The sequence below is a fragment of the Coturnix japonica genome, chromosome 4 (assembly GCF_001577835.2).
Source record: "Coturnix japonica isolate 7356 chromosome 4, Coturnix japonica 2.1, whole genome shotgun sequence".
Taxonomy (NCBI): domain Eukaryota; kingdom Metazoa; phylum Chordata; class Aves; order Galliformes; family Phasianidae; genus Coturnix; species Coturnix japonica.
In genome coordinates this window covers 61,820,268-61,847,463 of record NC_029519.1, presented here as the reverse complement: position 1 = coordinate 61,847,463, position 27,196 = coordinate 61,820,268, and the positions used below count along the sequence as shown (strand labels likewise).

The following is a 27,196-nucleotide window of genomic DNA, read 5'->3' as shown; positions in this document are numbered from 1 at the left end:
GGTACAGTCTAGTAGTGATACGGTAAGGCTGCCAGTTTACAGAGCAGGTCAGCCTGGAGAGCATGCTTGCCTCTTGCATGACACAATGTGAAACCCTGGAGTTTTGGTCTAAGTATTACCAAAACCATTGTTCTTCTTTTAAAATCTAGGATATGTGTGATGTGCATTAAGGTTACTTTTCTGTTACTGGGAGAAATGTGGGAAACTGGGATATCCAGGAAAATCCATAACTTCTGCTCTGTGTTTTATTTATGGACCCCATCTAGACTGGCATTTTCTGCTGTCATGTCCTGTTGAAATGCGTGCTTAGCTCTGTTCTGCACTGATGGTGTAGACTGTGTTAACGATGGTGATGTTGTATTGAATTCCTGATTTCCTAAACTTGTTTGAGTGCTAATTTCCTCGGTGTATTTATTTAACTGTATTCTGCAGGTAGATGGAAAAGTCAGCATGAATGGAGAGAATTTCAACGGAGTTGAAGAGAAGGATAAAGAGTGTACAACAGTAATATTTACTCAGTCGCCAAGCAGATCTCTGAAATTTGACGGAGTAGCCAGAGGGGACAGGCCCCCCATAGAGTTGAAGAAGGACCCCACAAGTGTTGAGCTCAGTTTACAGAGGCCTGCCACTCAGAGTGTGCACAGAGAGCCAACAGTAAGAGCAACACGAACAAACCAGCCTTACTTTCTCTGCCAATTTTCTGTCTCATGATGTATTTAATCACTAACTAATGAAACCCGAATGGTTATGTTTGTTTTATTTTGAGAGGGTGTGCCCAGACCAGGAAAAAAGAAGAAAAATCCTTTGTAAATTAAAGGTTTCTTCCTTTGGGATGTGGGTACAGAAATGGGAAGGGAAGGTTCAAAAACTTATTGCAGCCAGCGTTTCTTTTTTTTTGGATAGCGTGCAACTGATAAGCATACTTCAAATGTGCTGGGCCAGGGAGAAATTGACTCTGTGTCCCAGCCATTGTGCACGTTTATTCAGCTCTTCTCCTGATGTTGGCTGATTAGATCAGCAAGATAATTGGACTGTGTGAGCCATTATAATTAGTCTCGGTTTTCAATTTTCAAATGAGGATGTGAATGTGCAGGCAGTTTTGAACATTCTGCTTTCATTCTCATCTCTGAAATATTCAGAAAGGGGAGAAGCTATTGAAATACTCCAAGGACCAGCGTGCTTCTTAACTACTTCACCAGAGAAGCAAATTAATTTTACCTTTTCATTTTTCTCTCCCCTTCCCCAGAGAGAAATTCAGAAAAAAAAAAAGGAAAAAAAAACCAACCCAAACTGGAGCATATTGCAACAGGAACTTAGAGGCCAGAAAATTGTAATAAAAGTAGATGGTTAAAAACAAAACAAAAAATAAGGACTGGACTGTTAATAATGCATGTTAAAGGATTGCAAGCAAGTGTCAGGAATGGGAATTTCAACATTCCTTTTTTGTGTGACTACAAAGAGAATCGGGGATGTGGTGAGAGTTGGAGTATGATAATTCTTGCTTTTATGTAGATTTCTTTCAAATATCGTCCAGGTGGATAACAGGGAGTGGGCAGGAAGTGATGGTTCATCCATGTCAAACGTTGTACATCTTAACTTACTTCCTACCTTCGTGACTCTCTTTGGCCACAGGCCACCCAGCACGCATGGATGGTGGGATATGCCCTGGGCAGAGACTCGATGCTGTTGGGGGGAACTGCTGTAGAGTCAAGAGTGAACAGTTTGCAGAAAGCAGGCGGGGTTGGCAAAGCTGAGACTACTTGTTTCAGAATAAATCGAGTCCAGCAGAGAAGCCAGGCAGGCATTGCATTCGGTATAGGAGAGCAAATAATGAGAATGGTTGGAGGACAGAGAGGGGCCTCAGCTTGCTCTAGATTAAAAGCACAATGGTAATCAGAAAAGTAGATGAATAAAAGTATTACTATCTCTTTTTTTTTTTTAACAATTTCCAGACCAGCATAGCTGTGGCATAGTTAAGAGGAAATGTAGCAGTAGCAGCCCTTCTTAGGGTTTGGGCATGTTTGTGTCTGGGTGGTGTTCTCTCATCCTTTCTGCTCTGCAGCTTTAAGGATAATGTGACTGCTGAATGCCTAGTTTGCAGCTTCCAGTGTCTTAATCCTTCTGGTAATACTGGAAAACAGGCAGAACAATTTATATTCCCAGATTCTTCACAGCTCTGCCACTTGCAGAATAACCTCCTGGTTTCTAAAATTGAGTGCACTTAATGATAAAGTCATCTGGAGAGAACGAGCATGCACACAAATAGTGCAGCTTCTCTGTTCTAAGGGGGGATTTCATTCTCTTCTTTACCTAGATGCTTAATTTTAATTTTCCAGGCAGTAATTTATCTATTGATTATGCAGGAGTGGTATGGTTCATGGATACAAAGGGCTTAGGTACCAAGTTATAGAGTTGGGGTATGGTGCTTACACTTGGCTTCATCACCATGTGCTGGTGCACAGGCCAGCACTGCCAGGCAGCTCAATATAGATGGAATCAGTCTGGGGCCTTACCTGCTGGAATGGGGCTGCTACTGTGGAGTCACTTCATTCACCCACCTCCCTGATTTCCCTTGATTTCTGAGTAATTTTGTACAGTGATGTCAGCCGATATCTGCAGAGTTCAGGGCATTAAATGCTCTGAAGAAAATAAAATAAGAAAATAACCATCTGGGCCTTTCCTACTCCTCATAAAACACCTTGGAAGCAGGAAAACCTATGAAGCTGCCAGTGCATCATTACCAACTGGGGAAGCCAGGGCAAGGCTGAAGTTAAGAGTCTTCAAGCTAATGGTAATGTTGCTACTGTCATATGAAACAGCAGCTCAGTTGGCCACTCTGTGTGAGAAAGTAACTAGCGTGGCATTATCAAAAGGAAAGTTGTTCTCTCTGGGGGTCTCATGGAGCATATGCTTAGTTTGACCCACTCACAGAATTTTAGTCTGATGCTTAACCCTACTGAATTTCGAGGAGAAGAGAAGATGTGAGCAGGAGTAGGAAGCAGCCAAGATGAAGAAGCAGAGGTAGCTGAAATGAAGGAAGCAACTAGTGTATTTTCCACTGAGAAAAATTTTACAAATAGATGCAATGTTTTCAATGCATGTTTTCAAAGCCTTCTCTAAGCTTGCTTTCACTGTGGTCATTTCTAAGCTTTTCTTGATTGTTGTAGAGACTTGTTAGCTATATCCTTCCCAAGCCTGGAGCAAGACTCTGGCTGGCTGTCCTCTAAGAGATTCTGTTTATAGGGTAGGATGTTTCTTCTTCCCTGCAGTTGCTCTGGATTTGTTTTCTTACTGTATTTTATTTGCTCAGTTTCCTCCCTGTTTCTCTGTTGTGAGAACACATATCCTCTTTCGTACACGTGTTACCTTTGTCCCTCCTGTCCTCCTCCTCTAATCCTCTTCCTGCTCCTTGCGTGCCCCTTCCTCCTCCATCCCTCTGCTGGCTGCTCCCCTGCTGTTTCAGTTCACTTGTCATAGTGGCTGTTCCTGTCTTCTCTCTGCCTGGCAGCCTTCCCTTTGAAGCTCCGTAGCTCTGCTCTAAATCTGTCCGGCTGGCCTCAGGCACTGTCTGCAATACAGGAAGATGCTGCACAGCTGTACTTCAGCAGCTCTCTTGGCCTGAATTTAGGAAAAAAAAAGTTCAGTTGAGTTGTACCACTTGAAACGCCAGTATGATTTAGGGGTCTGGGGAGCTAGAAAGACATAGGAGTCATTTTGTATGGGTAATACCCCAGTGGAGGTTGTGCTTCTGTCTAAGAAGCACCTTCACATGTATGTGAACCTTGTAATGACTGATGTTCAGAGACTGAGTAGGAAATAGAGGCGACTTCTGTCTGAATTCGCTATGAAATGGGATACAAAAAGCTGCAGCAGGTAGGACGAATGGTGAAGAAGAACATTTTCTTGTGCCTGCATTGTATGTGTAGAGTTCTTAGATTCTTTTGAATTTTACAGCAAACTTGCCTTGATTCAAAGTAGCTGGTCATATTTTGTCTCTGATTGAAGAGTGACTTTGCACAGAAGGTTAAATTTGGCCTATCAGCAGAATGGAAATAACCCACTAGTATTTGTAGAGCAATGCGCAGCTGAGAGAGGTGGTAGTAAAAGCACAGTTCCCTTTTACAGTTACAAAAGCTGGTGCAAGGGCCCCAAAATTGACATGCTCAGAATGCTCTGATCAGGCATTGGCAATGCCAGCAACAGTGTGAAAATCATCTCCAGAGCCTGGTCCTATCTGTCAGCCATTAGGTTCTGTTTTCTTTCTGATATACATAGCAGTTACGCACATTACAAATACTGAGAAATTGTGTTCTCTTACTCTTTGAATTAGAAGTTGGCAAAATAAATGTTTTGTTTTAAAACAATATTCATGCAGATTTTAGTATAGAGGGATTAATTTGTCAGAGTTGCATCACTTTACTTTAACCAAACTTCGAATAACAATTTAGAAATTACTGGCTTGCTATAGTTCTAATTATAGCTTTGCTCTGATCAACCGAAAAGAAAATAAATGTAGACAGCAACTTTAAAACGATCGGGGTGGGGAGGGGGGAGATTGAGGCTTTCTTTTAATTTGTAGTTAGCTGGCTTAAACATGTCCAGTTCTACTCACTGCTTACTTGGCACAAAAAGAAACTTTTTTCTATATCCAAGTAACACTCTCCTTCATCTTCAAAAATCCACTGGTTGAACTGAGATTAAAGTATAAGCTTTCTTGTGGTTGGGGATTGTTGGCCAAACTACAAGAGAACAGGACTGAAACCCTGATTTGTACAGATCTGGTAAGACAAGTCTTTGTTCTTTGATTCATTACAAGAAACACTTGCAGAGTAAGTAGATATGTTCCAGATTGACAGCTTTTCCTTGAACCACATACAGGAAGATGCATGAAGGGCTGGGTTACCTGGATAGCTAGGGCGAGATACAGAAGCTGTGAAACTTTGAAGTAGGTAGAACAGAGCTCTGCTTGGGATGTGGTTATGAATTTAATATCCATATCTCCCATCCTCCAGGCCCCCAACCAATTTTCAGTGTCTGTCAGTGATGGGAGATTATTTTATGTCCCAACTGAGTGATAATAACTAGCACAAATAACTCTAGTAGGAATACTTAACACTGTTTCTTTCAACACTTTGAAAGCTTCTCTGTCAATTACTGATCCACCCTGTCTTTGACTGTAAGAGCTGATCTGATTATAGCATTATAAAGCTGCCAATAAAAGGGGCAGATGATTTAGTGTGTCAGAGCAGTGTTCTGGCAGTAGTACCGCATGGGCATGGCATACATGGCACTTGGCTGTGGCAGCCCAAGGTCATGCTGGTGTTACCATTCAGAAGACAAAGTTCTGGCTTTGATTAGAAAGCCATGGTATGGCATTTTAAAATCTTACAGCGAAACATGGAAAAAAATGCTGTGTATACAATTTCCATTGCAGAAGTTTATAAGATGTGTTAGGTAATTTGTATGTGTGGCTATTGATACTGCAACCAATACATTCCTGAGTGGTTTTACTGAACTCAAACCACAGTTCTAACCTGATTCTTCCATATTTCTCTGCATCCTTTTTGGTTCTTGTCATGTTTTCATAGAAAATACAGTATTAATATATTATGAGATTTTGTGTACAAGTAGTGTTAACTCACCTACATTTTGGTTTAATTTACAGTAAGGTTCAATAAAGTTCTACTGTAACTTCATTTGGAGTTTGAATTCTTGTAGAAGTTGTGAATTTCAGTATTTTGGGAGTTCCTAGTTAGTATATTATTAGGGTTTGATGAGGTTCTGATGCAGCAATAGGCATTGTGGCTGTACGGTCATAATTAAAGAAATGCCTGTATTTATGTCCCGGTTCATGGGATAGAAATCCTTCCTGCCATTAGCTGAACTGATTTATTGTCAAACCAAGCAAGTGTTTGGTAACACGGTATAGGAGCTTCCCTCTGAGGTACATGTAGCAGAGGCAGTGATGCCTCTTCCCACACAAATACCTGTGGTGCAAACAGGCAGTGTAGATCTTTCATCCCCAAGTGTGAGATCCGTGAGATTTCAGTGGCTATGTCAAAACACAGACTTTGCAGGTGCTATTAAAATGTTTAATGTTTTTTCCATATTCAGTGATAACATCATACTTTGACTACTAAACATTTATGAAACACAAATGATAATCTGTGGTAGAACATTTTTAGAAGTGTCATATACCTGTGGGTAATAGAAAATATTACATCACTTGGAATTATAAATAGAATTAGTTATTCTGGGAATGAGCATTCCCCAGTGATGTTCACTTATTTTACTTTACTTTTGGTAAATGACTTACTAATCGATTTTATATTTTTAGCTTTATGTTGCTAACATTTGATTGCACAGCAGAGGGAGGAGGAAGAGTCGAGTCTCGTGAGCAGGAGCTTCTGCTCCTGTATTTCTATTAATAACATCTACATCTATACCTGGCTCAACCTCCATACCGGATATTAAGATTGTAGGTGGAATTATTTGTAACTTCACTTATGCAGGACAGCGGCAGCACATAGCACCATGTGTAAGTTCTCAAGGGAACCCTAGAAGTGGGGGGGATAAGATTAGATCAGCTCCATGCATTTGCTCAGCCTCTTAATTTTGCAGTTTGAGCTGTTGCATTTTGAGAGGGGAGGAAGAGTTCCATTACTTTAAGATCTATGCTTTAAGGCAGCGGATACAGTTGTTGGGTGGGTGTCTTTTGAATTTCCATTTAAAATGTGCTTTGTTGAGGGCAAACACTGAGTTTTCAATGTCAGCTATTTGTTTAGTTTTAACAGGTTGTAGAACCACAGAGTCACTCAGGTTGTAGGTCTCTAATGGAAACCTCTGCTTAAAGCAGAGAGAGGTGTGGGAGCAGCCCAAATTACTAATCACTGAAGTGTTAAAAGCCTCCAAGGATGGAAATGGCAATTTGTAACACTGCCTTGATTGTCCTAGAGCAGAAATGAATACTTATTTCTGCTTTGGGCAAGATTGGAGGGAACAGATGGGCTGGGGAAGGCCCAGCTGTGTTATGCTGAAGAAGAGAGCAACAGAATGGCACAGGGCAAACCTGCTGTGTTTGCGTGGGTTTGCCACCTCTGCCTTGCCTGGAGTGTAAGCCTTGGGTGTACAGGAAAGCAGCAGGCAGTGCTTGGGGCAGCCCTCCCAGCAGGCACCAGTGGGGATGTGCTGCCACTTGGGATGCTCAGCACTACTGTTGGCACCTGTCCTGCTACAAGGTGAGAGTTTGGCCCCTGGCTGCTCCTCCTGTACCCAGCCACTCACTGCCCATGGGCTTGCTGTGCTCACATCCTTACCCACAGCCCTGCACTGAGACTTGTTCACAGAGTGTTTTCCCAGACCATTCCCTGCCCCTTGCACACTTCCCCACAAGAGAAGGGAAATATGGATTTGCTCCTGCTGCTGACAGCAAAGCTCTCTGCAGCCGGAGGGTATCCACAGGCACTGGCATGCTGACCAGATGTCCCTGGTGACGCAGCTGGGACAGCCCATGGAGTGTAACTGTGGGTGGCTGAGAGGCTGTAGACTCACAGGTGTCTGCGGGGATGCAGAACAGATCCATGCAGGAGGTAGAGGTGTGAATCTTGCCCCCAGAAAGGAGGGCATTTCATCATTCCACTCTCTCAGCTGTTAAAAGAATGAGAGATGGGGACAGGAAAGGACATCTACAATAGGCCGCTTCTGATATGGTTTATTTTCATTTTGAAAAGTAATCTGCTTTTTTTTCTTCCTCTTTGAATGCGCCATTTTCCCTCTGTGTTAGAGAGTGCTGAGCAGCTGCTGATCAATTTGCTGCAGTGATTCTTCATTTGCCTACTGGGAAATGGGATGTGAAGTGGAAGCTGCTAAATCAATCAGCTGGAATGCAGCTGGTGTGGTTAGCTGTGCAGCAGGCTGGGCTGGGGCAGGAAGCTGCCTTTTCACAGCAATTTGGATTATGGGGTTGAGATGGTCTCACTGTATTTTTCAGCCCTCTTTCAATAACTTTTCAAGTATTTCATTACCTTCAATGCCAACTCTGGCTTTTCCCTTCAGATAACAGATTGTTTAGACAAGCGTGAAATAAAGGAAGTATTTAATTCCGTTGATACTTTTAAAGCCCTCCTATGTGCTGTTTTTTCACAGATGCATAGGGTTTGGTGTTATTCTGGAAGAGAAAACTGGGGGGTGAAATGTGTGCTTATCTCCAGCTAACACAATTCAAGATATACTACAGTTCTAAACGCTGTTATGAGCTGTTCCAAAGCAACTGCATAATGGCTGATGCTGAACTTTCAAAAGGGGGGATTAAGGCCCAGTGACTCGGTGCCAGAGCAGCAGTGCTGCTCATGGGCTCGCTCTGCATGCTGCTTCCTGCAGAGCTCTAAAACAGCCCTGTCAGGTTACAGAGCAGCAGCAAGCACCTGCCTTTCTGTCATCCATCTTTCCATTTCCATTGTACTGATTGTCTCACTCCTCTACAGGCCTTGCCGGGGGAAGTGGATTCGGCCACCAGCCAGCAAGCCGAGGGCAGCCCTGGAGAAGTGGGACACGGGAGCCCAGCAGACCTGTCCCCAGGTGGGTAGATGGCTGCTGCCCCAGGCCTGCCCCTCCTAGGGCATGATTCCTCATCCAGGAAAATGCTTGACTCCTCCCTCATCTAGGGAGGCAAATTTGCGTGTAAAATGTGAAGGTGCATGAGGGTGTTTCTGAAGCATCACTCAAAATACGAGTTTTATCATACAAAATTCATGATGTTTTTTTGTTCATCTTTTAAAGTGGGTCTGCCAAAATTCAGATTGATGTAGCAAAGGGTGCTATTTGAAATAGGTGTTTATAGGAAATCTCTTTCTGTAATCGGCATGTAAATACAGCGATCCTGTTTTCTGAGGATAAATGTGAGCTAACCAATTGAGCTTGGCTCTCAAGCATCAATTGGTACCATTGCCTCAAGATCAGAAGCACATCCAGCCTTTTCCTGACAGCTGTGAAGTGCACTGGCTGTTAGCAACATCAGCTGGCTTAATTACTTGGTCTCATAAATGAAAACAGGCCAGTCTTTCAGGTAAGAAAATTATTGCATAGCAGCACAGAGCTTAACAATCTGGAATTCCACCTGGCAAGTCAGACTGAAGCTGCAGTCTGGCAGTGAACCAGCCAGTTCTTTTCTCAACAGTTGGTGGTGAGGAGTTGGGAACATCTATCTACAGATCACAAGGTTGCATTGTGTCAGGCTCCACACCTGTGAGAAACAGTAAATGTTGAGCACTGATAGCAAAATAAACTGCCACAGAAAACTGAGAGGATGCAAGAGCTAAAATAGTAAAAGAGTGGATTTTCATTGCATCTGCTTTGCAGGGATAGATGTTGTCCAAGCTGCATGATCTTGTAGAGTAGGCAACCTGCTTACCTGGGTAGCACCTTAAAGCAGACTTCATCACACAGCTATGGAATGTGCAGTATGGAGATCTATACCTCAGCAGGCATGTTGTAGGCTACAGCTTATTTCAGACAGAGAAGTACTTGATATAACAGGCTGGTCCTTCCCCCCATGAAGGCCTTTGCTGACCAAGATTGATGTCCCATGGTGGTGACCAAGTGAAGTGTCAGCATCTACTTTCTGTCAGGTGTATTTCATCCTTAAAGTTTTGTGTTCCCTGAGAGATTCACTTTACTTGTGTTGTGGAAAGGAGATTTAAAGTGTATGTATATACATAACCAGTTTATGGGCTCAAAATATACTCAGTAAGTAACTGGACTGTAAGAAATAAGTCAATATTTTTTGTGAAAAAATACCGTACCCTAATGGCATTCTTTTGTATATGTGGACTAGGTTCAGAACAAAAGCAATTCAAGTCAACTGTAGTTCGTGCCAGCCCTGTTGTGAAGAGCTTAGAATTTTCTCCTAGTCCTGTCCCTCCTGAGGAAACTGCTCAAAGTGAGAAAGATGTGAAGAAACCTGAAATGGAGAAGCAGAAGGAGGCAGTACTCCCTGCTATGCAGGAGGTATGTATGGCAAGAAAGGGAGTGGAAAAATGAAACAAAGAAAGTTCTCACAATGAAGTGTATATTCAGTGTATACCCAGTGATCATCAAGAGTCCCTCCTTCTGGAGGAACCTGGAAACTGGTTGGAGTGGGAAAGGGTACTTAACCTGCAAAGCCCAGTCCCACCATGTGTTGGGAGAGCAAGGCATTCAGGAGGTGTAAGCAGTGGAGCTTGCCTGCGTAGTCTTCTTAAAGTGTTGAGTAAGCACTGGCAGTAGAGAATGGCAGTGACCATACTGATACAGTAGTTGTTGGTCCTAGGTTAGAATGAACTTTGGTGTACAGGACAGTGTGAATACTGAACTAATGGCTATTTCGAGAACTTAATATTGCAAGTCTACATTGTAATTCTGGAGACAGAGGCTTATTAATCTTAATAATATTGTTTCAGAAAATAAATAGAAAGGGTTTTAAATTGACCTTTGTTTGTATCTGATGATTTTTTAATGCAGTTTTCTGTTCCCAAATGTCTGAACAGGTAACGAAACCAAAAGCCCTAGAGCAAGAAGGGAGTGTAGTATTGCCCTTTTTGAAGAAACTGCCAGAGACCAGCCAGGTCACTCTGCATAATTCTGATCTGCAAGGTGAGCAAAAATTCTGTAAGGTTGGAAGCTGCAAAGAACTCACCTGAACATAACTAGACGTGTGTTCAGGGGAAAGTGCCTAATTATTGAACTGGAGGTTTCTGGACTTAAAATGTTTTACTTATAGTTACATCTGATTGACAGAAGTTCTCTGACTTCCATGATGGAAAGGACTCTTCTTGCTTCCCTTTAAATACAACAGCAGGATTGTGACACTGAGGAGAGGGGACAGGGTAGACACTAACTTGGCAAGCTTAGCAATTGTTAGGATGCAGTGTTATGGCCATGATTATTACATTTTAGTAGTACTGCAGTTCACAACAAAAATGGCATAGTGATTGGTTTTATCTAACAATATAAATTCCTGGAGATTAATTCTGCACTTAGCTGTAGCTCCTGTTTATAAGTAAACAGTACTTGTATCTGGCCACATCTCTCAGTTTGACCTGTGCATATCACGAGTTCTTGCAAAGCATAATTTTTTCTTTTGCCTTTGTGACAAAGTTTTGCTTGAGGTCGGTAATATTTAGTAGTTCTATTTCACCTTGATTTTAGAGATGCATATGTATGGGGATCGTGAAAGAGAGATGGAGTAATTATCTGAAGTTGTCTTGTTTGTGTATGTGTAAGTAATGTAGTGATAATCAGAGTGTTTTCAGGATTGGAATAACTGAAGGTAATACTGCTGTATTTCAGGCACAAATCAGTTCAAATACTGGGTAGCAGATTGTAGGTCTCCTTGGCATGTTCTTAGTGATGCTGAAACACTTGGCTGCTCTCTAGTGTTCGCAGCATGTATACTACAAATAAGATTCCATAATCCTTTAAAATATGCATCTCCAGTAGAAACAAATGCAAAAGTGAATTAACACTATTGCTAGAGCTCTCATATTGGGGGTTGGAACTAAACAATCTTTAAGCCTTCCAACCCAAGCCATTCTATTGATTGTATGATATAGTGTTAGGGACCAAAAGTAGCATTTAAATCTGTGTTGTCGATGGGATCTATAAGCCCTTCAAGAACTAGCAGTGTTGGGCCACTTTTTACAATGTGATTGCAGTAAGAGCCCTGCTGGTGGGTCTGGTGGCCCATCCTCACCTGTTGACTGCTCTGTTCCTTGTTCTGACCCTGTGCCGTTCCCGCAGAGCTGCCCCGCGGGGTCATGGTTCCGCTCAGGGTGCGGAACGACTGGCGGCGCTCCCGGTTTTTCTCACAGTCAGGTAAACACAACTTGAAGGGCAGAGCAGCTTCACCCCTCCACTGCCTCCCGTACAAGGCACCCTGAGCTGTGGGGTGGGCGAGAGCCGGCAGTGACGGGGACTCATCCTACCTCTCGCCCTCGTAGAAGATGTCTGTTCCTGTTGCACAGTTGACAAAGAGCTGTTGGGTTACGCATTGCTGTGGTGCTCTGACTTCAGCACCCAAATGGAATCACTTACCTGTAAATATTTTTTCCTCGATTTCTTCAAATCAACCTGATCCAAAGATGTTTCAATAGAAAATGGCAATGGTCCTCTTCGTAACTGTGGCTCTTGAATAGTATAGTTCCATCCCTGTCGCTTTGCTGTGCTTTTTCCTTTCTTGCACAGAGCCTGGAAGGGAAAAGTAGATCAAAGCAGGTAGCACTCAGTGTTCAGACCCTGCTAACTGGCCAGAAGTAGATGGCAGTAGCTAGTTTTAGAGTAGAACCTGATGTTAGTTACAATCATGCTCTTCTGTATCCTGATCAGAAGTAGTTTTGCTGGTGTTGGGCATGATCTATTCTTCTGGTTTGTTTGCTTGCAGTTCATCTTGGCCTTTGGTTGTGGGAGCAAGTAGGAAACTAACATGAAGCTTTTTTGTACAGACACAATGTAGCATTAATTGGAGACTGAGCACTTTGGGTTCTTTTGCAGTGTTTTAACTTTTCCTTTTTTTTTTTCTTTCCTTTTTTCGTAGTTGATTCTGGCAGTAGTGACAAATCAAATGTGAGTACCTTTTTATTTTTGAAGTTGTTGTTTTGGTTCAGAGATATGTGTTTAACAAAATCTAAGTTTTCATCCAAACTGTCTTCTAACATCCCCAGGTTAGAATGAGAGAGGAAAAATACAAATCAAACCAAGAATGAATCTGAGTCTGTAATTTAAGTCTTCTTTCTTGGTTAAAAATGTAAAGCAAGTCCTTAGGCTGTTGCGCTGGCAGACATGAAGTGAGAGAATGTATTTTACATTCACAAATTGCTTTGCATGTTGAACAGAATGTTGCAGAGAAGAAAAATAGAAGTTTTTCTTGAATTTGGGTACCTGCAGGCATCTCTGTTCAGCACTGCTTTCTTTCAGTTCTTTTTCTTTCCTTCCCCCCCTCAACTGAAGTTTCCCAAGCCTTTGTTTGCAAACCAAATGGTTATCCTCTCATTTAGATACCTGTGGGCAATTCCAAGTGTCTTTGAAGCTCAGAATATTGTCTCTTCAATAAGAGTACTGTTATCTAGTTTAGTTCAGAGATTACCATTTTGGCATTACTGTCGGAGGCAGACTGGGTGAAGTGGTAGCCTTGTGAAGTGTTGAAGTCTAACAGCTTGCTTCTCCTTCACACCAGCGTTTCAATTTCTGGTCCTGGGACCCAGAAGAAGAGCGGAAGCGGCAGGAGAGGTGGCAGCACGAGCAAGAACGCCTGCTTCAGGTGAGGAACGCGCTCCCTTTCTTCCACTCCATAGCTCAGCTGTTTCCATCTGCATTGTCCCTTTACACAAAGGTTGAGCATTTCATGTCATGTCTTCCACTCTTGAAGCATTGGTAAGATTGGCTGAATATTTCAGTATCTAAACATAGATCACACCTTAATGAATCTGGCAGCGTCATGGCCAGCTGTATTTATCACCACCCTGTGTGGATAGTGTAGTGAGCTCTGTGGCAGGTAAATGAGCTGTGCACTCTGTGGTTTGGACAGTCTTACTTCTCCCTTTCCCACCCCCAGGGAATCTGGAAGGACTTAGTTCTGGGTTCCACTGCAGAGTTCAACCAAGTGTCAATCTGCCACTATATGTAAATTGCCTTCAATGTAAACTGTTAATTACTTGGAGCCTCTTTCATGAGACTAATATTTTGTTAACCTCGGCTCTTACATGATTCTTCTTTAAAATGGTTACTTTAATTAGCTTCTTGTGGACTTCTGCTTCATTTACATGCTCTTCTTGGAGAACATCAAAGAGAATTTGTACACAGAGGTAGTGGTTTTTTTGTGGTTTTTTTTTGTTCTGTTTTGTTTTGGTTTTGTTTTGTGACGGGGAGAAACCCACTCTCAACAACCACTGTTTTTGACTGGAGTAGAGTATACTACAAAAATTCTGGTTGTGTCTCTTAGCTGGGATAAGTGCAATGTACCTGAGAACTTGAGTTTCCCCATTAGTCAGTAGTATATTTTTCTATACAGTGATTAGGTTTGATTGGTCCCAAACAAATCTTACCTTTTCTCTGTGTGACAGAAGAACAAACAAATGTCCAAAGATGGAGAGCAGTAAAACAATCTTTTCATCTTGGAAAAATGCTTCATGTCCATCTGTACTGCTTCCTTTTCTTTAGTTTATTTCTTTTCAGACAGCATGTTTGTTTCCTCTTGGAGTGTTGTCAAATTCTTATTATGGCTTTTCTGGCAAATCTGAATGCTCTCTCAAGAGTAATTGCTTTTCTTTTGGGTTAGACAGTTGCAATTTCTAATTTGAACAGATGTTGGAACTAGTGTAAAAGAGGTATGAAAGTTGTCATTCTTCCTCATATTCAAATCAGTTTTTTAAAGATCTCTTTTAAGATCTTGAGCTAAATCTTCATGTAAAACTGTGTGAAAACTATTCTCAAGAAATGATCCCATCAAGGAGGAAAAAGAATTGGTTGACAATTATGAGTTTACCTTCTTCAAAACTTTACACACAGTTTATTTATCTTTTAAGCCTGTGCACACATTCATCATTCATTAAGTTGTACTGGCATCTCTCTTACATTAGTGCCAATACCAGCATCTGCAAAACCTGTTTGTTTCTAAGCTACTTTGCTGAAATTATTAATGCAAAATGCATGCTTAAGTATTTTGGGATGTGTGGTAGCTTTTTGCAACTCCTAAAACTCTGTAACAAACAAGGAATTATTGACATTGTTTAGAATAAATTTCATTTCTGGCAAAGTGTATAAAAATGTCTAACAAGTCAAATTTCTTGTGGTTCCTTGTATTGACTGTAAGAGCTAGAAATTAGTGGGAAGAGGAAAGGAAATTTTTGAGACCAGTGGATGTATCTAATCTTCACATCTGTGTTTCATCCGGTTTCCCAGATAGCCATTCATAACAGGCTTATTTTCACTATGGAGGTCCTACAGAATTTAATTCTAATACAGAATGCACTGAATTCACCTCTATTTGTCTCCACTTACAGGAGAAGTATCAGAAGGAGCAAGACAAACTGAAGGAGGAATGGGAAAAGGCACAGAGAGAAGTTGAAGAGGAGGAGCGTAGATACTATGAGGAGGTATAAAGCTGAAAGGAGGAGGTTGTTTATTGACTTAATTGTATTTAAATTCACTCAGTTATGAACTTAAAAAAAAAAATAAATCCCATAACGAGTTAATAAACAAAATGTCTCAAGTTTGAATTCTTAGGAGAATTATTCCTCTTAAACACTGCCATAGGCGCGGAGGAAAACTGTTGGAATATTTAGGTTAGTATCCTTAGCATCTCTACTTAGGTGGAGGTGCATGATTGCTGCCTAAGTCTGGCAAGTCATAAGGGTTGTTCCTGGGCACGCTCACGCACAAAAGAGCCCTTTGTGCTTTGGTATACACTTGCTATCTGCACTTGGTGGAATTTCAGGTGAAGCTGTCTGCCTTGGGCATCATCGTTTAGATTTGTTGCTAACCAGCCTTGTTTCTCAAAATTAAAATAAATAAATAAATTTAAAAATGAAGAAATTGTTCAAAATTTGCAACTGTAGAGTAACAACAATATAGACAAAAATGTTTTTATTCCATTATCTGTAAGTCATTATTTCAGGAAATTGGGAAATATCAATGTTGTCTGCTTGTCTAATTGTGCATTACACAAATTGATGTCTTGTCATTCGTGCTTGAGGATCAAACTTGTAATCTTAACAGGAAGTAATTTTTTTCAAGTTCTGGAATACGTTTCTTTATGTACCAAGTGTAATTTCATTTTTTTTAAATGTAATTTCATTGACTGATGTGAGAAACAGGGGTGTCATCCTAAGGGGAGTATTCTGTCTGCTTTTGGCCATCCCTTTTCAAAGGCAGTAAGATGAAAGGAAAAAGAGTGCAAAACATAGAAGTAAATTAAAAATTGAGTTATTACCATTATTCTTGGTAACACGAGCCCTTATCTAGCCATTTAAATACAAACGCATTCAAAACTTAATGCATAATCTTAATGCATCACTTTTCAGCATAAAGGTGACGTTCTGCTTGTTTGATGTTGGGTCTTTTTTGTTTGTTGTTTTTTCTAAGTCTTGCTCTCTCTTTGTTCTCTTTTTTTTCTTAGGAACGTAAGATAATTGAGGATACTGTAGTTCCATTCATTGTTTCTTCAAACTCTGCAGAACTCCTCTCCTCTTCTTCCTCTACCACTGAAGGAAATAAAACAGCAGTGAGTTTCTTGTGGAATCATAAGGCAATAAAGTCAAAGCCATCTTGAGTGCAGAGTTTCACTCTTTGCTAAAGACAAACAAAGTCTGGGATCAATGAGAGTAAGAGTATTTTCTGGATCCCTTCCATAGCTGGTAACACCTCAGAGCACTGTAGCTTGTGTATTTTTACAACTGAAGAGCCAAATTCCCAAGCCAACAGCCGTAGTCCCATTTTTTGTTAAACAGAGGGTGCAGCTTTCTTTCTTTTGCAGTTGCTTCTCTTCTTCGACTGGTGCTGTAAAAAAAGTCACCTGTCCCAGTTTGTTTTACCTACTTTCTCAAAGCCAACAAAATCTGAAGTTGTTTCCCTGCATCCAAAATCATGATTGTAAGACAGTGCTTTAAGCACATCTAAGTTGAGATTGAATTCTCACTTTTCCTCCTTTTCTCTCTGATCATCCCTTCTAGAAAGCAGAAAAACAAATGGAGGGATGTTCACACTCTGATTCTCATATGGATTCTGCCATATAGAATGTTTAACTTCATGTATCTAGCATATAATTGTTTGCCAGAGAACAGAGAATGACACCTCAGATGATATCAGTAGAATAAACGTGGGATTCCCAGACTTAATTTTCTCCTGCCCTAAGGCACCTACACCCAAGAAGTCATCTGTATTTTCTATTCAAATCCAGGATTGGGCATCTTGTTATTTACGGTGCAACACAATATACCTAGGTGCAGCCTGTGCTTTTCTCATATGTGTACTAATGCTGAGTTCAATGGAAGCTTCTTGTTCCCACTCCTGCTGTTTTCTAGAACACAAGTGATTCAAATGGCTCTCCAGAAGAAGGCAAACCAAAAGAAGTTACAAGGCAGAAAAAGCTGCTTTGGGAGGACAGTATGCCATCTCTGAAAAACAAGGAAAATGAACACTGGCAAGAAAAGAGGAGGTATGGACCCCATGGAGCTTTCTGTTCTGTGGAGTTCTGGGACGTCACATTTGCTCATGACTGATGATGGAGCCTCTGTCCTCCTTGGCTTGGTGACAGATGTAATGCAGCCTGGTCAGGCTTAAACATGTATGGTCACACACAGTGCTAGTTGGGTGTATCAGAAACCTCACCTTCTCAGCCTACAGCTTTGCTGAGAGGCTGTCACATCATCCCACTCAGAATTAGATCTTACAGCTTAGATAGCACAGATGTCTGTGCATGGCACTGCACTGTGCTTTGCGTGTGAATTTCACAAGCATTTGGATGAATGTAGAAGCAGTAGATATTTTCACTCAGAATCTTTCTGAGGTTGCCTGGTTATCTTGGAGGTGCCATATTTAGACTTGCCAGGTGGTGTTCAACGTCCTGGTCTTCATCAAACTGGTATACACAGCTTTCTGATGATGCAGAATGGTGTATAATGAACACTGAGAAAAGCTGTTTCTGTGTCAAATAAACCATTTTCCACAAATCTAAAGTGTTTTCTAGTGCATGGAAGTGTCATTATATGGTGTAGGAAGGACAGACGGTATGTTTAGAGTCAGACTGGTTAACTCCTGACTGTTACCTGTTAGTTTGTCAGTGCTGACCCACGGACCAAAATTGTTGCACGTAAAATTCAAAGGTCTGATTTTACCATTGTACCATAGTTGGATTTTTTTTTTTGTGGCTTCATCCATACAACGTGATTTCCTTTTCTTAGCAGTGGAAATACAGTGTTCTCAGGACACCCAGAGATGGGTATCTTGAAAGGAGGTGACCAGGAGCATAAGGTGATGGAGCGCTGCTCGCCTACCCAGTTGAATCTGCCATTGACTCAGGGTGAGAGACATGTGCATGTATTCTTTTCCAAATAGGAATCTTGTGGGCATTTATAGTGGTTTGCAAACTAACTTGGAGAACTTTGGAAATTACAATACGCTTATTCAAAATGCAACTATTTTGGATTCAAGAGTTGTTTTCTGTTAGTAAAGATAAGTGTGTTAAGGTGAAATTTAAAATCTTATTTACGTTGGCGATTAATGCTTTGATTGTAGGTAGAAATCATAGTATTATTTGTTCCAGATGCAAATTCAGTTTATCAAATCTAGCAGGTTTACTCACCTTGTCGCAATTTTATTGTGTTCTTAGTGATTTGGGAAATGTTGCTTAAGTAAAGGAAATAGAAGATGCTGCCCAGTGATCCATCCTCATGGTTCTGTAGTTGTGATTAAGCTCTGAAGATCTGACAGCTTAACACCTAATAAGGCTTTTTCTAGTTTCTCTTCCACAACTTGTTCTGCTGTTAGTATTCTGACAGCTCCTTTCTTGCCCCTTGACACATCACATCTTGTTCTTGAGATATTAAACAATCAGGATTAGGACTTTTTGACCTTGATATCAAAAATAGGTAACGGGCCTTTCATAGGCCCTAGTACAGCTTTTCTTCTCCTCTAACCCAGTTGGTTGGTGCTGTGAAGGGTAAGGCCCTTCCTGACCAGTGAGCCACAAAATTGGTCAGGAAGGATCTGCATGACATGCTTCATCTCACAGGCGGGATGCTTGGCTGCCTGTGCGCTACAGTTCATTGCGTATTGCTGTTGTCACTGAGCCTTATGCACCCATCTGAAACATAAGTAACATAAGTGAAATAATAGAAACAGCAGTGCTTTCAAAGAGGTGTGGGAGTCATCTGAAGCGAGGTTTGGGAATGTGAAAACACACCACTGTGTGTAACTGAAAGCTCCCGGTGCCTCCTTACAAGAGTCAGGGTGGTTGTCTTCACCTAAATCCGACTTCACCCTTTGCACACTTTATGGTCTGCCCACAAGTTGTACTGGTTAGTCAGCACTGACACAAGCCCTTTGTGCATAGCACTGAGATGTCCCCACCTCCTGTTTCAGATGTCCCATGGAACCAGCAGCTGCTGATGAAGCAGTCCCCGCACCGTGCAGAGGATGCCCGGCAGAGACCGCTCCTGGGGCAGAATGCAGGGCAGACACTGAACACCACAGGGGAAGGGAGGAGGTGAGGATGTAAAATAAAGGTTATTGCAGAGTGTGAGGAGTCGTGCTGGCAACATGTGTGTTGTTTTTCCTTGTATCAAAATAGCAGGGGACAGCAAATTTATACCTTGTTTTCCTTAAAAAAATCTTTGGAGCTGGGAATCCTGAGATCCATCCAATGGAATTTCTCAGCACAAAACCTCATTTTTCACTCATTTTCAGTTGTTGCAGTGCATTTTCTCTCCTTTACTTTAGGGCAGGCTATCATGAGAACTTTCGATCTGGGCCATCATCTCCCTGCTCACCTGCTGCACCAAGTCAGTCACCCAACAGGTACAAAAGGTCAATAAGGAATTCTGCAGACTGAATACATCTTGTGGTCACTGGTTAAATGCTACAGTGTAAATTGTGTCTGTGTTATGTAGATGCACTGTTAATTCTTCTCAGTGTTGCAGCTCATAATCATCTACATAATAAACTTGTCACTCCCTCTCCCTTATTTATCACCTACTTCAGCAGTATCGTTGTGTTTTAGAATAACACAGTTCAGAAAGCAGCTATAGGACTGCTTGATCATTGAAATTTCAGTGAAATTGAAATGGGATAATATAAGCCCCAGTCAAAAGCAGGCAGTTAAGCATGAGTTCGGAGCACTTAAGCCAAAGGATATTGTCTTTATTGTGAATAGTCACACGCTCAGGAGTAAGCTGTGTCCCTGATTCTGTCAGGCAGTGAGCTGTGCATTTTGCAGTGAATGGATGTACCAACTCTAAATAGATGGCAACTGTAGCTTGACGGAATCACTGATAATTTCTCATGTATTAAATCGATTGGTTTATTAAATAGCACAATCACACAACACAGGAACCTTAGAAAGACGTTATTTAAACTATATTTTTCTTCAGACTTGATAGCCATTGTCATGAAACACGTGCTGAAACACTCCTCAAAGTTCTTGAAATATCCTGGAGTTCTTCTCTTTGTTTCAGCCCTGTCTGAAAAAATACCACTTGTATGACACAGTGACAGGAGATCCCAGTTGTTCTCAGGTTCATCTCACTAGATGAATATCAGTTCTGGCAGGCTAGCACACAGGTGAGAAGGGAAGAGTGTGAAACACCAACAAGTGTACCTGCACTACCATTAAAACATTATGAAAAAGAGTGCATCAATCAGTTTACTTAGTAGAAATGTCTAGGCAGGACTGAATCTTAAGGTGAAAGCTGAAGTATTTTCACTTGGCAGATGAAAATCTGACTTCAGCTCTAGTGCAACTACTTGGATTATAACAAGCATGTACCTGCAGCACCATAGGTTAAAATGACTTACTAAGTGCCTGGTCGGTGCCACCACAGTTATGCTGCTGCTGTTAACTTAGCCAGCTGGTTGGGGTATAAGAACAGCATTCCTGCCTTCTGACTTGCATAAGAAAACCCATTTGTAAACAAACAGAGAAAATTCCAGGCTGAAAATCTGGGTCAGGTAATATCTGTGAGTATCTGCTGTGATGGATTCATCGTTGACTGAGTCCTGCTAAGACACCAACATTATCTGTCTGGGTGTGAAAAAAGCTGAAAAAATAACATAAAAGCAAGGAGTATTGCATTTCCCTTGATGTAGCACAACAGACTGGTAGGGAAATGGGTTTGAGCTCCTGCACGTTGAAGCAAATCTGCTTGGTTGGCTGTGTGGCAGATGTGGAGGATAACTCAGCAAAAGCCTTCTTTAATCCCAAAGCTGAATCAGAGACCTTATTTCAAACAATATTTTGAAGCATATGGGTCTTATGTTAAACAAAGTCTTTTCCAGTAGAAAAATTCTAAGTGATTGAAGAGCCAGTGTGCATCTCTGATGTGAACCTCCCCCTAGTGCTTCTTCCTCTCATCATGTCCCTCCCTTAAGCACTTGGTTGTGTTTCAGTTTATGTTCTGTTTTCTTATAACAATGTTTGTCTCCTAGGTCTGTCAGCGGAAAGAAGCTTTGTTCCACCTGTGGGCTTCCTCTGGGCAAGGGAGCTGCCATGATTATTGAAACACTTGGTCTTTATTTCCACATTCAGTGTTTCAGGGTACGTCTCTTACTGTGTTCACCTACACAAAATCTCAAGTCATCGTTCAGTATGAGCAGAGAGTATGTTGGGTCTATGGAGTATATCTATAGATGTGGAACTGGACAAGAGAAGAATAGAGGGTCTGCATGCTTGTTACATTTGTTTGTTTGTGGACAAGTGAAAGTAACATTAACTGTAGCTAATGTGTTTGTTGTCAGACATATTAGTTAGATTAAACCTATCAATAAGTAGACTTAGCTTTGCTTACAGAGGGAAGCATCTAATAACTTCCCAGTTATTTCCTCAGAAATACTTTGTGACCATGTCTCAGGTAGTGACTCAAGATAGTGTTAGCTACAGAACTCAGAAAGTGTGTATTGAAATTATCTCTATCCCAGCTGATATTAACTGTTGGTGAAAGCTTAAATTTAGATATCTACTCAGAATAAACCTCTGGCCTTTCTAAGCTTTGTCCTGCACAAACAAATTGGCTCCAAAATGCAATATAAAAATCAGATGTCCCTTAGAATCACTAGACTTCACTTCTGTATGAGTGGTGACTGCTGAAATCCAGTCCTAAAATACTGTTTGCTCTAAGCCAAACTTGTCACTGATTTGCACTGCTCCACAGGAGTATGGGCTGGGTTTGGGGGGGGGGGGCGTTATTTTTTCCCACCATTCTCAAAACTATTGGAACAAAAGTCAAAATGTTGGGAGAGCTGTGACAGAGACTAGGACATGATCTGTTGTTCTTTACTGTGCTTCACAATTGACAGTGCGGCATTTGCAAGGGACAGCTGGGAGATGCAGCAAGTGGGACAGATGTCAGGATTAGAAATGGTCTTCTGAACTGCAATGATTGTTACATCCGATCCAGAAGTAAGTGCCTAATCCTGTCCTACAGTCGGTGTACATATTTTTTTCTGATATCACAGTGAATTTTAACAGTACTGTTTCCATGCTTTTCTTCTCCTAGAAGAAGTGTGTTATGCCCAAATGGCTTTGCAGCTCAGGCATAGCTTTGCCTTTGGGAGGGAACATCCTAACATCTTCTTGTAACATAAATACTTCCAAGCCCAATAAATCTTGCCCAGAGGATATCTGTCCAGCAGTATTTAGGCTTAAAGGCCGCTCTAGTGCATAAACACAAGCTTTATAGTGTGCATGTACTGTATGTCCTGGAGGCTTGGAGCTGTCACCTCATGTGAGACAACGCAGGTATTTCTACTAGGCCCAGGACCCTGGGCCTTATTATTATGTATGCCAGGCAGGGGGGTTGAACTTCATGATCCTTGAGGTCCCTTCCAACCCAGGTCATTCTGTGATTCTGTTTTAATGTCAGCGACATTTCCCCGTCAGCAGAGCTAGGGGGTGCTGTTGTATAATTATTTCCCTGGTGTTTTCTTTAACCCTTCTGTGAAACGTTAACAACTTTTTGTGTTAACGGTTAAACCTAATGCGTTTAGAAACAAGAATGAAAAAAATAATGCACATTTAGACATCTGCATGGACACACACAAAAAGAGAAGAATGTGATAAAAAACTCATATTTTTCTTTTCTTCATAATCCTTTTTACTTAAACAAGAATCGAGGTCCCATAAGGATGGCTGAAAAATTAGTTAAATTATATATCAGCCTGTATGCTGTAGAAATCATTCCATCATAATTTCTACTGCAGCAGTGCTAGAAGATGCAGCACAGAGGCTACGTGCAGACTTTTGTGCTGGGAGGTTTTGCATTTGAACTGCATGCAAAATCTCAAAGACTAGTTCTTGTTGACAAGCTCAAAGGGGCCAGTTTTGATGTCATGAAACTGCAAACACGGTTAATCTCTCATTTTTAACTTAAATTTTATGAACTCCACTTCTTAATTGAAGAACAAATGTGTAATGCTCATGTGCTGCTTTCTGGTTCCACAGAGTCTGCTGCTAGATATAAAATGAGTTGCCTTCCTCTGCCCTGTTGAACTCTGGAAGCCTACAGAGCATTGCACACAGCTGATGATCTCTGACAAACACATGGCTGATCAGTATTGCTCTGAAATGCTTACAGACACCTTGATGAAATATTTTGACTGCCAGCATGTTGCTTATTTGAAACTGGGGGTGACTTAGTTATTTATTTTCAAAATCAAGTATGAAAAACCTTAAGAGAAAAATGCATTAAAGATTTTATAGCAGCCCAGATTACCTTTCTGTTTTCTAAATGAAAGTCAATAAGGGATATTGGTAGGTTATTTTTCTACCCCAAAAACTCCCCATGGCAGTTGCTGAGGAAAGCTCAATATTGAATGATAAACGCACAAACAATTACAGGTTTGTGGATGTTGAAGTCAAAGGCAAGCAGCAAATTGAAGAGATTCTCTGTGTGGCCAAGTGACACAAGGGCTCTGTATTGTCAGATAACACAAACCAGGCACAGCTGAAGATGACTCATCGGCCCTTTGCTTCACTGTTTTGCCACTGCAGAGCCTAAAAGTAAATGTACCCCCAAGTACTTCCAGAGCAAATGAAATAAAAGTGCGTGCGGAGCACAAATGGCACGGAATTCTTCTTTGCAGTTAGTGATGCAACATTGCAGGAAGGAGGAGAATCAGGGCACAAATGATACCTATTTCCAGGTGTTTGGTTTTTTAAATGATAGAGATGGGAGGATGAAAATCCTTGGCAATCCAGTGAATGAATGAGAATGTTTGTTAACATTTGTAGGCTAATGACTTTATTCCATTTTGTTTTTCCAGCTGCTGGACAGCCAACTACATTGTGACATGACTTTCAGTCCTAGTAACTTTCAAGAAGGAACTCTCTTCTCACGTGTATTGGCTGCCTCCAGACAATCATTTGTAAGAGCTTGAATTCATGGACATCGTGGCTCTCATCTCATTTTAAAAAACTCATAAAAGTGCTGCACCTGCTCCTTTAAAATGCAATATGTCAGTTTTTCCTTTCTTAAGAAATCTGCAAAATATGTATGACCATATTTGTTAAGGCAAAGCCTAAGTACTGTAACAACAACAACAACAAAATCCCACCTTTTCAGGTATGTTGATGATTTTCAGTCTCTTACTTTGTTCTTCTGAAAGTAATAAGAAAATAAACATGCAATAAAGCTGTTTTGTGTTAACATTTCTAGGAATTAAAAGTTTGAGTTTACGGAACCTTTATAGAATATGCCAAGTTGAGATGAGAAGTAATTTTAAGATAGCATCTAATCAGTGCATTTGAAAAACTAAGCATCACAGCACGACTGCTCTGTTATAACTGAAGCTATAACTTTTTTTATACAGAGACTAGTTTGATAATACATCCTGTAATTCTGAGACATTTTGTGTTTATATTACCTTCAGCGGAGGGTAGGAGTTATACAAATAAATTATTGCACCTTTAGCAATAGGATTTTTTGTTTGTGTACCTCAAGTAATGTTCATGACTATAGCTTGATATTCTCTCAAATAAAGATTTCTTCATTAAACCTAAAGACTGTATACCATGACAACTGCAAGGTTCCCGTCAGGAGCAATCCTCCTCAGCAGGTTCAGAAGCCAGTGTTGTTATGAGGTTTAAGGACAGGGTGATGCGGGGGGAGGCTGCAGAGTGGGCGGATGCAATGACTTGTGAGTCTGTGAGCTGCAGTGCAATGGTAACGGTGAAGCTTTCCTGGTTGCGCAGCATCCCCGCTGATGGGCTGAGTTGTTCTGAGGTCTGCTGTTCCACTTGCAAACATAGTGTGTGGTTGAAATCCCATGGGGAGAAATAGGCGTGTTTGGCCCTCTCCAGAGTCCTCCCACGAGTTCAGCACTGAATTACACAGCTGTGAAGCTCTGTTTTCCATACATCCTCCCAGACAAAATGAGCAATACTGATGAGCATGGAAGGCGGGCATGGAAGCTGATAGCGACAGGCAGTCGCTTGCTCCAATGTTTATGCTCTTTGGTGAAGTGTGTGCTCCTTGTGAAGCGTTCCTGCAGCCTGTAGAAACAGCAGCCAGAGCTGTGTGAGCTTGTCAGAACACACAGACAAGTTTAGGTGATGCGGTATGGCTGTAAAATGTGAAGGAAATGGTTATTTGCAGTATCTCGTTTTATCTGTTTGCAATGGAGGGAGAAACATCTACCCATTCTGCCTTAGAACTGTGATTAAGTTATAGAGTCTTATGTATGTGCTCACCCATTGTCGTTTGATTTGCTGGGAAATGGAAATCGAGTTGTTATTAGGGCTGCAATAATTTGGGGTTGTTACATAGCTGACAACGACTCGCTTAAATAAAGGCAACCCCTTGCATGTGAGCTGCACACTGACTGAGAAGCATATGTCGCAGCCAACACATGTGTAGTACTGTCATCTGGGGACATTGTGGCGATGCACTGGGAAGTGCCACTTCCTTATACCGTGCCTTAGAAAACACCAAGCGTGTGGGGAGTAGAACGGTGAAGCCCGATATTTTGATTAAGCCTTTGCATGATTTACTGTTAGCAGGTTTTGATAACGAGCATGTTTACACATTGCATGTGGTCAGCATCATGTTTTCCTGCAGATAATGCGTAACATGGAAATGCAGAAGGCAGATCTTATCAACTGCTTCATTCATCTGCGCAGTTCCATGTGCTGCATTAAGGGTATGTGAGCGAACACAGTGCCTGGGCCTAAGTTCTGAAGAAGACCTTTAGTGCATGCTTGTGTGTCTGCTTGGGCCCAGTCACCACTTCCCCCTGTGCTGTAGTGTAGCTGTGCAGAAGGGCTGGTGTCACAGATGGGTGTTCTTATCCTTAACCTTGTGAGGAGAGCCCCGGCTGTCTGGAGCATACCTGGGACTGAAATGCGTGAGCAGGGGTTGGGCACAGCATCACTGGGCTGCTCAGCTTATCCCATGTCTGTCCGTAGTGTCAGATGTGCATACTGTGGTGGATATGATTGTATGTAAAGCAAAATGAAGCAGAAACGTCCTCAGGCTTCAGATTTTCCCCTACTGAACATCTGTTCACCAGCACAGAATAGTTTTCAACAGTTTCCTAAGTCATGCTTACTAGCAGCTTACATTCAATTGTATTTCCTTTGGAGTCTTGCATGGCAAATTCATTCAGGCTAATTTCTTTTGGTTGTTTTTTTTTCCCCCATTTTTTCCTGTTTCAACACATGACTGTGATCCATTTCTTATCAGGAACTTTAAGCACAGAAAGAAAACAACGCTTCCCGACATTTGAATTACAATGTAAATGTATTTGTTGCAGAATGGGTTTATTATTGCTAAGCACGTTCAATGTATGTAATGGGTTTTAAATGGTTCAAAACTTATTTAGCCTCTCAGTACTCCAGAGGACCTGACCAGGTGTCATAGCCCATCTGTGTCCCGCTGCCCCTCTCCCCGTGGTGTGTTTATCCTTACTTTGCTGTGTAGTGTTACTGATGCCGCACATCTGTAGTTTCCAATCAGTGTCCCAAAGGTCAGTGCACCGGAGGAGACCATCCCCATGTGTGTGTCCAGTCAGGGCAGGGATTGCTGTCCTCACTGTGCTGATGTTGAATACCATTTACACTAATCTTTCCTCCTTTTTATTTATTCTAAAATGCCTCTGGAAATTAGGAAAACATGTCTAAAATGCAACAGCTTTTATAGTAAATGTATGTTTATAAATAAAATGTTGATTATCTTTGGTGGTGTTGCTTTACTTATTCTAACTAACTTGTCATGCTGCGTGTGGTGTATTTGTAAAATGGGACCGTGGGGTCTGAGCATCCCACAGTAAAAAGCTGCCATGTGGTTGGTGTAGGCTGAACCCTGCAGAAGTGGAGCGGAACAGGAAAGGAGGCACAAAGGGGAAGGGACACAGCTCCAGGGCTGCTGCCGCAAGCTATGGCTGGTTAAGTACGAGGGCATGTAAACCTGATATGGTAAACAGCAAGCACAGATGGCTTCCTGTGGCTATTGCAGCTGTG

The 27,196-nt window shown here is 41.5% G+C and overlaps 1 protein-coding gene across 13 annotated transcripts in view; it reads left to right on the top strand.

Moving 5' to 3' along the window:
* The window catches only part of LIMCH1 (LIM and calponin homology domains 1), a 153,388-nt gene extending 128,648 nt beyond the window's left edge, over positions 1 to 24,740 (top strand). For 7 of the 13 annotated variants that reach the window (XM_032444096.1, XM_032444102.1, XM_032444101.1 and 4 more), the window contains 16 exons: positions 433 to 654; positions 8,484 to 8,577; positions 9,833 to 10,005; positions 10,524 to 10,629; positions 11,776 to 11,850; positions 12,569 to 12,597; positions 13,208 to 13,291; positions 15,033 to 15,125; positions 16,148 to 16,252; positions 17,052 to 17,185; positions 17,931 to 18,049; positions 19,111 to 19,234; positions 19,468 to 19,554; positions 21,172 to 21,280; positions 22,039 to 22,141; positions 24,004 to 24,740. In XM_032444096.1, coding sequence (XP_032299987.1) covers positions 433 to 654; positions 8,484 to 8,577; positions 9,833 to 10,005; positions 10,524 to 10,629; positions 11,776 to 11,850; positions 12,569 to 12,597; positions 13,208 to 13,291; positions 15,033 to 15,125; positions 16,148 to 16,252; positions 17,052 to 17,185; positions 17,931 to 18,049; positions 19,111 to 19,234; positions 19,468 to 19,554; positions 21,172 to 21,280; positions 22,039 to 22,141; positions 24,004 to 24,029 — 1,683 coding nt within the window. In that variant the 3' untranslated portion in view covers positions 24,030 to 24,740. The remainder of the gene's footprint in view (positions 1 to 432; positions 655 to 8,483; positions 8,578 to 9,832; positions 10,006 to 10,523; positions 10,630 to 11,775; positions 11,851 to 12,568; positions 12,598 to 13,207; positions 13,292 to 15,032; positions 15,126 to 16,147; positions 16,253 to 17,051; positions 17,186 to 17,930; positions 18,050 to 19,110; positions 19,235 to 19,467; positions 19,555 to 21,171; positions 21,281 to 22,038; positions 22,142 to 24,003) is intronic. The other 6 variants (XM_032444095.1, XM_032444093.1, XM_032444094.1 and 3 more) reach the window with 6 other exon arrangements.
* The last annotated feature ends 2,456 nt before the right edge of the window (positions 24,741 to 27,196 follow it).